Raw genomic sequence first — 10,854 nt, 5'->3', positions numbered from 1 at the left:
CGAACGTCTTTTGTGAGCTTAAAGTGATACAGGACATTTGCACAAGAGATGTCCATGATTTGAGATATGGGGAAAAGACACTTCGCATCCAGCTCCGAATAAAATTACTGGCTTTTGAATCAAGAACAAATTATGCACCCACACGGAAACAAAATGGTTTGTCAACATTAATTTACACTTTATTGAAATCAGCCAAAGTCATTGTATTTGCAAGACAACAGAGGGAATTAATGTCGTATAATGTCGTAATTACGATTAGTAAATCTCATAGAGCTCCACGATGAACGGTCAAGATGGCAAATGTGGTTTGTTTCAGTTTACCTCATTATTTCGGCTAAAATAGACATAAAACATTCGTGACAGTCATCACTAATTATTTTCTCATTTTTGGTAAGAATCATCATCATCATCAGCCCATATATAGTCCCATTGCTGGGTAAAGGCCTCTCCCAAATTCTGTCAATTTCGCCTGTCTTCTACTGTTCCCAAGTAGCTGCATCCGTCTCCATCTAGCTCGAAGTCTTCCTCTTTGGTAAGAATAACAATATTAAAATTGGACGGAAATGTTGAATTATGGCATTTGTTAAATCGAATGCAAATCCTTACAGTATAACCTTAATAATATATATATATTTTCCCTAATCAGTATCCAAATCCTACATTTCCTATTGGATTTGGTTGATCAGAATAAATATTTATTGCTCATTGAAAAACATAAAACCTTGTCGGTAATACCAGGTTAACAAAGTAATTACTTGAAACTAGCAAAGTGTCACATATAATGGATTACCACCGAATTCTCGATCAAATGACAAGTAAACGTTACCTTAAAGCAATAGGGTCTTATTTCTTACGAAGATCGCGCATGCGTGTACAGGCAAATCTGATTGGCTGTTTAAGCCCTGGATTTAATTCGAGGATCTTAGTTGTTGTATCACATTACAATTTTATCTCTTAAAAAGCAGAGTTTTAAGAAATTGAGGGCCTCATCTTTCTTCAAATCTTCCATTGTTGCGACAAGCCTTATAAAAAGCTGAACAGATCAATATCACCTTAAACCACTTTGAGTAATCATCGACATTACGGTGACATATAAAATATTCACGTGACGTGACGAGTCATCTATTATTGTCTTAGAGGAGGACTTACTACGGTACTTTTATTGCTATTGAAACATAGTATCGTTGGTAATGTAGACATTTTGATTTCTAAGAATGAATTCAATAATGTCTTTTAAATTCATTATGTTTACTTCATCCGTTAACATTTCCTTTCTTTCTTCCTGTTCAAAGTGCAACGTCCAATTTGTTTCAATTTGCTGAAGTTGGTTTGTCTTTTTAATACAGTGTATACCTAATGGATTGCAAGTCAACGCTACTGACAGGAGGCTGAGTTGCGTAGCAAATACGCGGAAATTTAAAACTAGGAGCTTAGAAGTACGAAGTGACATTTTATCGGTAATTTATGCTCGCTTTCTCTAGAAATAGAAATGACGATATGATGGCGCTTCAGTGTAGCTCATATCCGTGATTTAATTTATCTATCTGTAAAATACCTAACCGTAATGAACGCAAAAAAGTAATGAAGTGCAACAGGCGCTGATCATCTGAGAAAGTATAACTTCATAATATCGCATGAAGAGAAATACTCTGCCTGATGTAATTCATCGATTCATGTAACTATTTCTGGCGTTTTTATAATGAAGTGAAATCAGGCATTAGCGCATGGACTCATACGGTGAAACTGCTACGAGTATTGTTAAAAGGGTAGCAAGCAAGCAATCACAACCATCTGTGGAGTACAGCAAGTGGCAACTCAACTACCTATGAAACAAATTGAAAATGCATTCAAACACGGATTGAGAATACTGACGCCTTGGCCGTTTACTCGCGAAGTGAAAGGCACAGTGAAAAGATAAGATCAACCTACTACTGCAAACAGAAATGGTTACTTTGTCAAATATGTACTGGACTGACAATATTATTGATTTCGAATCCCGCAACGATACCAGTAACGTGTCCGACAAGATGGACCAACAAGGAAACAAAGATGGGGATCTACTTTATAAAATTATGCTTAGTATTTTACTATCAAGCATTGCAATTGCTGGCATTTTTGGTAATTTACTAGTTGTCATCGCTGTATGCCGAATTCGGACACTCAACAGCGTTACCGATTATTTCATCTGTAGTTTAGCATGTGCAGATCTATTCGTCAGTGTATTCATCATGCCATTCGCTATTGCCACGGAAATTTTGAGAGGTGTTTGGCTATTTGGAGACTTATTTTGCTCTATATGGTCTAGTTTTGATATTTTATGTTGTACAGCATCAATTATGAATCTCTGTGCTATTAGTATTGACAGGTATATAGCTATCATAAAGCCATTGACATATAAAGAAATTGTTACGCCAAGAAAAGGACTGATAGCAATTGCTATTGTTTGGATTATAGCATCAACACTGGCATGTTCACAACTGTTATGGAAATATTTATTAAAGGTAAGCGATCCTCCCAATGTGTGCATTTACGCTCCTGATAAATCTTTCCGAATTTACTCAACTGTTACTGCATTTTTCATTCCGATGTTCATAACTATTGTTATATATTGTCGCATAATACCGGTCGCTTTTAAACAAGCGCGTCGTGTAACCCATCTTCAAGGAAGTCCAAGCCTAAGTTCACGTCCGAGTATGATTCGCGATTTAAATGTACGGGGAAGCCCTGACAGAAATGCAGACAGAAAACAATTCCAAAAGGCTGCCTCTGTATCGTCTATTATAAAACAAACTTTTAGTCCAATACGCGAAACAACCGCATCATATTCCACGTCCGGTAATAAACAAGGCAAGAAACCTCGTATAATAGAAAACTTCGCCTTACGTAGAAATCCGTCAGAATTGTCAGAGTTATCCACTACTGGTAGCAGCATCCAGGGACACACCACAGGTCGAGGAGGAGGGCCAGTTATAAGAAAATCCAGATACAAAGAATGGAAAGTGATCAAGACATTAGTAATGGTTGTTGGTGTGTTCTTCGTATGTTGGCTGCCTTTCGCCATCACCACCGCCATTGAACCGTTTGTTTCTCAGCCTCTGTCTCCACAAATGTTGTCGGTATTTCTGTGGTTAGGTTATTTTAATTCCGTTAGTAATCCTGTAATCTACGTATGGTTAAATAGGACATATAGGAGAGCTTTTAGGAAGGTCCTGTGTGGAAGACGGTTAAGTCATGATCAGGATTTAAGCTAGGAATCTTGATTCTATTCTACAAACGTGCATGGTATAATACATACTGTTGAACATAATTCGTTATGAATTCGGTGGAGTGATGAATCGAGAATTTTGAGCAATTTGAGTTATTGTATTTTTATAATTATCTTTCAAGAGATCTTTCATTTCCACCAAACATTAATGGTAAAGCTTACTCCCCGACGTAGATATTGCAATTTTGATTTGGACGAATAACGCCTCAAGTGCGATTAATGAATTTGACATAGAGACGAGTCGTGTGCGTATACTTAGCTGTACAAATCAAGTTGATCTATTGTATTTTACATCTGGAATCCCCGAATTTTCTATGCTGTTATACCGGTATGTGATGCGATCAAGCAAAATCAGTCGGAACTCGGAAATATTGATTTTGAGATATAGCCGAATAAAGGAAATATTTCCCTTTGTGTCCTCTTGTTTTGGAAACGCTTTAATTGCTCATATTTTTGGAACTGGTTGTTCAATTTCAATGGGGTTTTCTGCAAAATCTAGCTTTGTAAATGTGTTTTACTATCCTGTAAGAAACTGAAAATTTATTATTGCTGAGTTCCGACTGATTTTGCTTGATCGCATCACATATTTGATACCAATGGATAGCTATATGTATCTTCTATCCTGTGATACCAAATTAAGTACAAACATTCCCCAATGTAATTACATGAGTGCCCCTCGCGAAATTGGGAAATAAAAAAAAATCTTTTCGACCCCGCATGCAACTCTTTGAACAGCGGCAGACACTTTTTTGATTTAGCATAAAGCTTAGTAGCTGTAAATACCCGTTTTGAGGGATATATCATTTGTTTAAATTCATATAATTATTGCAAATAATTGGTGCACATTCACTTTTTTTTTAAACAGTGCTCACGGATGTTTTCAATTTTTAGAAGCACCAATGGAAAGGTATGTACTAAGATTTCTTACTGAAAACAGCAATTTTGCGTATTCGGCAGTCTGCCGTGTTCACAGGAGAGCTTGAGATTTCCAAAGGCCGTGACCGAACGCACGTCTATCTATTCAAAATCACTCTCCTGTATCCAAACGAGGTTGCGCGTATTGAAGATTTTGCACGTACGAAATGAAGGCGGAGACAACGTTGAAAATGCACAAAAAATGTCGATTTAACAATCCGCCTTGTTCTTCTTCGTGACGAAGGAGCACAATCCAGCTTGCAACTGAGACTATAATAGCAATATCTACGCACGGTCCACGCAGCACGTATGGAACATCGCAATCTCTCTAGTATAAAGCATGACAGAGAGCCTTTAGAATTGTATCATCAATCCTTTGCACGCGGGTATCGACAGCAGACGACAAGTTTCAATTTATTTTTGAAAAAAAAAATTGCAGGATCAGCATATTTGGAATCATCATGAAATACATTAAAATTAGTACAAATAAACCTGTGTTGGTTCAGTGGTTCTTGAGGTAGCTCTTGATATTTTAAGAGAATATGTCAAAACTATGAATTTTACGTTGGAACCTATAATGCTAGCACGCAATGAAAGGATAAAACAAGTAACATTGTAATAAGTACTTACCATGTAAACACAGTGGTTTTTGACGTAACATATATGGAATGGGCACAAACATGACAAAGGTTGCAATAAAACGTTGATGTTGTATATAAATAAATACGAAACGTGAATTGTTGATTTTAGATAAAGGTTTACTGTAAGGAACATTGTCAAATGTTGCCACAAACCAAATAGATTTACAACAGCATGTTACAATATGCACATCAATAAACACCTTTTCCATCGGAATTACAACGCCCGGTTACAACGGCCAAAATAATTTGGATGCACATAAATGACTAGATTTGGTTTTTTCTATTAGATTTGGATAAAGCTTTAGAATTTTGACATTGCCGTTTGTAATTAAACAAACCAGGAATGTTTAACATACCTTCTTAGCAGACCTTGTGAATTTCCTGGTTTGGGCAGGCTGGTCCGCGTTGGGAGATAATGCGATTGCAGCCGTTGTCAAAGGAGGGTGTTATTATACAATACTTAACACTTTCCTTAACTGATATTATGTGAGTTAAAGGTTTACCAAATGACTTTTGTCAAATCGTTTTGTACAAATATTTTATAGTAAAATGTTGTCAACATTATAACAACGTTTTTTGTGGAAATTTTAATGCAAAATGTTTAACAACGCTACGGTCTTTATAATTTTTATTATAAAACAGTATTAAAAGTTAACTTAAACTTGTTTTGACTAATTGCAAAAAAATATATTTAAAAAAACGTGTGTATGTATTAAATTACTGTATTATTTATTTATGTCGTAAATATGTTATTTGTAATATGTCACTTTCTAAAATGTAAAAAAAATCACTTTCTCTTTTACAAATGTGTGAGCAAGTATACAAAGAACAATGTTTAAAGTGAAGAGTTCCAACCTGAAAGAGCTTAAGAGTGCAGTATTTGCACCCTGTAACGATATAAATACCATTCTAATAATAGCATATGTTTGAGAGGAACAACTTCAATCCAAGAAGACTTTTCTTCTAATACCTCTTTCAACAGATATGTGCTCAGAATGTATGACGCATCACAAACAGTATTCAAAGCTTATTTACATTTTACTTCCACGTGTCTTTGATATATTTGAACGTTTAAAACAAAACCTCAATCTGAGCATCAATTTCGGAATTGAAATAGCAACCAGATTAGTGATTCTATAAATAATAAAAAAGATCCAGATTCCGAAATTGCATCACATCTCTGCGTAATATCTCGAGTTCTAGAGAACGAGACACATTTGCAAGGAAAACAAACTATTTTGATGCAACCTTGGGGCCTTAACCTCTTCTCATAAAAAGAAGCACTCTAGAAACAACATAAAAAAGCGTTGATGTGTTTCATTATCACCCACATTGAGTCCAATTTAATATACGATGATTTAAATACAATGTAATAAAATGAAGTAACGTCTCACTGACAGAGCTATAATTTGCCATAATATGTCAACATGCAGTATTATTACTTTCTTGTATAGTACATGGACAACTTACCATGTTACCACTTACTATGCTTATACGTGTTCAAGGTCTCCTGTACTCCGGGGGCAAGGAAGAGGGGCCAACCTCCGAACCCCACTTTCCGAGTAGATATATGGACCAAAATGATTCAATATGGAGGCGATCCCAAAGCACCAAAATTTCCACAATAAACGCTAAGATTATTTAGTTTTTTATAACTCAATTACTATTGAATATTTTTGCTTTTTATAGAAAAAACCCATTGCACTCCGCGCCAGTGCAATAGTCCATTTTCCATTGCACTGGCGCGCAGCTACCATGGCCACGGTGTCGGACGCGGGCGTATGTCGCTTCTAAAATAAATACAGTTTGTAATATTTTTGTAATTTATTTTGTTTTACTGGTTATTTATAAAATTAAGTGGAAGATAAAGAATTTTATATGAGTTATATAAAACAAATATTGAATGTTTTTATTCGTTCAATGGAAAGAATAGTTTCATTCGGTGAAATATGAACTGTTCCATTCAAAGCCTCGTTAAATGGAACAGTCCATATTTCACCTTATGAAAATATTCTTACCATTGTACTCATAAACATTCAATATTTGTATACCATTTCTAATTAGGAGAAATATCATTCGCGATTGCTGGATTTTCATCACTGTATGAAAACTAATGTAAACGAAGAACATAGTAAATATTGGATTTCGCTTTAAGTACAATTTATAACACATCAATAAGTTGACCGTTGCCTTTTGTAATTAGACAAGCCACGGATTTATAACACTCCATGAGGATCTGTAGCCTATACCTTGGCAGACCTGTAAAGTTTCCTGGTTTGAGCAGGCTGGGAGATTGCCGCCGTTTTCATAGGAGAGTACTTAACACTCTCCTTGACTGCTAATGTGTTGACTGCTAATGTGATTTAAAGGTTTAATTGTTTTGTACAAATATTTTACAGTAAAATGTTGTCAACAATAACGTTTTTGTGGAGATTCTTAATGTAAATGTTTTAACACAATATTAAATGTTAATATGTTTGGACCAAATACCAAATACAATTTTTTTTTTAATGTTCTTGAAAATATGCTAGTGTATGAGTTCAAGTAATGTACTATTTATTTATGTCAAGTCATTTTCCAAAATGTAAAAACACACTTCCTCTTTGACAAATGTTTAAAAGCCATATTGTAACATTTGCTGAGGAGGACGCCCTTTTTACACAACTGTAATGAACTTTAGTAAACAAAGATACTCTGCAAAAATCAAAACTTTAGGTGCTGTAGTTTTGTCAAAATCCGAGATTTTGAATAAACCGTCTTAATAAGACGGTTTATTATTACGATGGAAATATTAGTCAAACATGTATGCGATGTTCATAACACAGTACGTACACGACATGCGGGACACATACACTTAGGGATTCAATCATATTTCACCGTTGTTCACCACCGATTAACAACGATGCGTCCGCGTCGTCTGCGTGGTTTACTTCGCGAGGGCATTTTAGCTGCCCGAGCGAAGTAAACCACGCAGACGCGCCGGACGCAAGTTTTTAATCGGTGATGAACAACGGTGAAACATGATTGAATCCCTGTCAACAACGAAAACAAGCTAAAGATCGTCTAATTTACATGACTGATGTAATTCATCGATTCATGTAACTATTTCTGGCGTTTTTATAATGAAGTGAAATCAGGCATTAGCGCACGGACTCATACGGTGAAACTGCTACGAGTATTGTTAAAAGGGTAGCAAGCAAGCAATCACAACCATCTGTGGAGTACAGCAAGTGGCAACTCAACTACCTATGAAACAAATTGAAAATGCATTCAAACACGGATTGAGAATACTGACGCCTTGGCCGTTTACTCGCGAAGTGAAAGGCACAGTGAAAAGATAAGATCAACCTACTACTGCAAACAGAAATGGTTACTTTGTCAAATATGTACTGGACTGACAATATTATTGATTTCGAATCCCGCAACGATACCAGTAACGTGTCCGACAAGATGGACCAACAAGGAAACAAAGATGGGGATCTACTTTATAAAATTATGCTTAGTATTTTACTATCAAGCATTGCAATTGCTGGCATTTTTGGTAATTTACTAGTTGTCATCGCTGTATGCCGAATTCGGACACTCAACAGCGTTACCGATTATTTCATCTGTAGTTTAGCATGTGCAGATCTATTCGTCAGTGTATTCATCATGCCATTCGCTATTGCCACGGAAATTTTGAGAGGTGTTTGGCTATTTGGAGACATATTTTGCTCTATATGGTCTAGTTTTGATATTTTATGTTGTACAGCATCAATTATGAATCTCTGTGCTATTAGTATTGACAGGTATATAGCTATCATAAAGCCATTGACATATAAAGAAATTGTTACGCCAAGAAAAGGACTGATAGCAATTGCTATTGTTTGGATTATAGCATCAACACTGGCATGTTCACAACTGTTATGGAAATATTTATTAAAGGGAAGCGATCCTCCCAATGTGTGCATTTACGCTCCTGATAAATCTTTCCGAATTTACTCAACTGTTACTGCATTTTTCATTCCGATGTTCATAACTATTGTTATATATTGTCGCATAATACCGGTCGCTTTTAAACAAGCGCGTCGTGTAACCCATCTTCAAGGAAGTCCAAGCCTAAGTTCACGTCCGAGTATGATTCGCGATTTAAATGTACGGGGAAGCCCTGACAGAAATGCAGACAGAAAACAATTCCAAAAGGCTGCCTCTGTATCGTCTATTATAAAACAAACTTTTAGTCCAATACGCGAAACAACCGCATCATATTCCACGTCCGGTAATAAACAAGGCAAGAAACCTCGTATAATAGAAAACTTCGCCTTACGTAGAAATCCGTCAGAATTGTCAGAGTTATCCACTACTGGTAGCAGCATCCAGGGACACACCACAGGTCGAGGAGGAGGGCCAGTTATAAGAAAATCCAGATACAAAGAATGGAAAGTGATCAAGACATTAGTAATGGTTGTTGGTGTGTTCTTCGTATGTTGGCTGCCTTTCGCCATCACCACCGCCATTGAACCGTTTGTTTCTCAGCCTCTGTCTCCACAAATGTTGTCGGTAATTTTCTGTGGTTAGGTTATTTTAATTCCGTTAGTAATCCTGTAATCTACGTATGGTTAAATAGGACATATAGGAGAGCTTTTAGGAAGGTCCTGTGTGGAAGACGGTTAAGTCATGATCAGGATTTAAGCTAGGAATCTTGATTCTATTCTACAAACGTGCATGGTATAATACATACTGTTGAACATAATTCGTTATGAATTCGGTGGAGTGATGAATCGAGAATTTTGAGCAATTTGAGTTATTGTATTTTTATAATTATCTTTCAAGAGATCTTTCATTTCCACCAAACATTAATGGTAAAGCTTACTCCCCGACGTAGATATTGCAATTTTGATTTGGACGAATAACGCCTCAAGTGCGATTAATGAATTTGACATAGAGACGAGTCGTGTGCGTATACTTAGCTGTACAAATCAAGTTGATCTATTGTATTTTACATCTGGAATCCCCGAATTTTCTATGCTGTTATACCGGTATGTGATGCGATCAAGCAAAATCAGTCGGAACTCGGAAATATTGATTTTGAGATATAGCCGAATAAAGGAAATATTTCCCTTTGTGTCCTCTTGTTTTGGAAACGCTTTAATTGCTCATATTTTTGGAACTGGTTGTTCAATTTCAATGGGGTTTTCTGCAAAATCTAGCTTTGTAAATGTGTTTTACTATCCTGTAAGAAACTGAAAATTTATTATTGCTGAGTTCCGACTGATTTTGCTTGATCGCATCACATATTTGATACCAATGGATAGCTATATGTATCTTCTATCCTGTGATACCAAATTAAGTACAAACATTCCCCAATGTAATTACATGAGTGCCCCTCGCGAAATTGGGAAATAAAAAAAAAATCTTTTCGACCCCGCATGCAACTCTTTGAACAGCGGCAGACACTTTTTTGATTTAGCATAAAGCTTAGTAGCTGTAAATACCCGTTTTGAGGGATATATCATTTGTTTAAATTCATATAATTATTGCAAATAATTGGTGCACATTCACTTTTTTTTTTAAACAGTGCTCACGGATGTTTTCAATTTTTAGAAGCACCAATGGAAAGGTATGTACTAAGATTTCTTACTGAAAACAGCAATTTTGCGTATTCGGCAGTCTGCCGTGTTCACAGGAGAGCTTGAGATTTCCAAAGGCCGTGACCGAACGCACGTCTATCTATTCAAAATCACTCTCCTGTATCCAAACGAGGTTGCGCGTATTGAAGATTTTGCACGTACGAAATGAAGGCGGAGACAACGTTGAAAATGCACAAAAAAATGTCGATTTAACAATCCGCCTTGTTCTTCTTCGTGACGAAGGAGCACAATCCAGCTTGCAACTGAGACTATAATAGCAATATCTACGCACGGTCCACGCAGCACGTATGGAACATCGCAATCTCTCTAGTATAAAGCATGACAGAGAGCCTTTAGAATTGTATCATCAATCCTTTGCACGCGGGTATCGACAGCAGACGACAAGTTTCAATTTATTTTTGAA

General features: G+C 36.3%; 1 protein-coding gene across 1 annotated transcript; it reads left to right on the top strand.

Annotated features, from left to right (window-relative positions):
• The first annotated feature begins 7,935 nt into the window (after positions 1-7,935).
• LOC140156577 (5-hydroxytryptamine receptor 1A-alpha-like) lies at positions 7,936-9,565 on the top strand. The gene is made up of 2 exons (XM_072179516.1): positions 7,936-9,356; positions 9,398-9,565. The coding sequence occupies exons 1-2, from the start codon at positions 8,188-8,190 to the stop codon at positions 9,495-9,497; spliced, it is 1,269 nt and encodes a 422-aa protein (XP_072035617.1). The 5' UTR covers positions 7,936-8,187; the 3' UTR covers positions 9,498-9,565.
• The last annotated feature ends 1,289 nt before the right edge of the window (positions 9,566-10,854 follow it).

The sequence above is a fragment of the Amphiura filiformis genome, chromosome 7 (assembly GCF_039555335.1).
Source record: "Amphiura filiformis chromosome 7, Afil_fr2py, whole genome shotgun sequence".
NCBI lineage: Eukaryota > Metazoa > Echinodermata > Ophiuroidea > Amphilepidida > Amphiuridae > Amphiura > Amphiura filiformis.
Note: the sequence above shows the minus strand (reverse complement) of the source record. Positions and strands in the feature narration are given on the sequence as shown.

Excerpts from the sequence above, each read along its gene's own strand:
- LOC140156577 (XM_072179516.1), top strand. The coding sequence starts at position 8,188 with ATGGTTACTTTGTCAAATATGTACTGGACTGACAATATTATTGATTTC. Across the intron at positions 9,357-9,397 it reads CCTCTGTCTCCACAAATGTT|TAATCCTGTAATCTACGTAT; the intron begins GTCGGTAATTTT and ends TAATTCCGTTAG.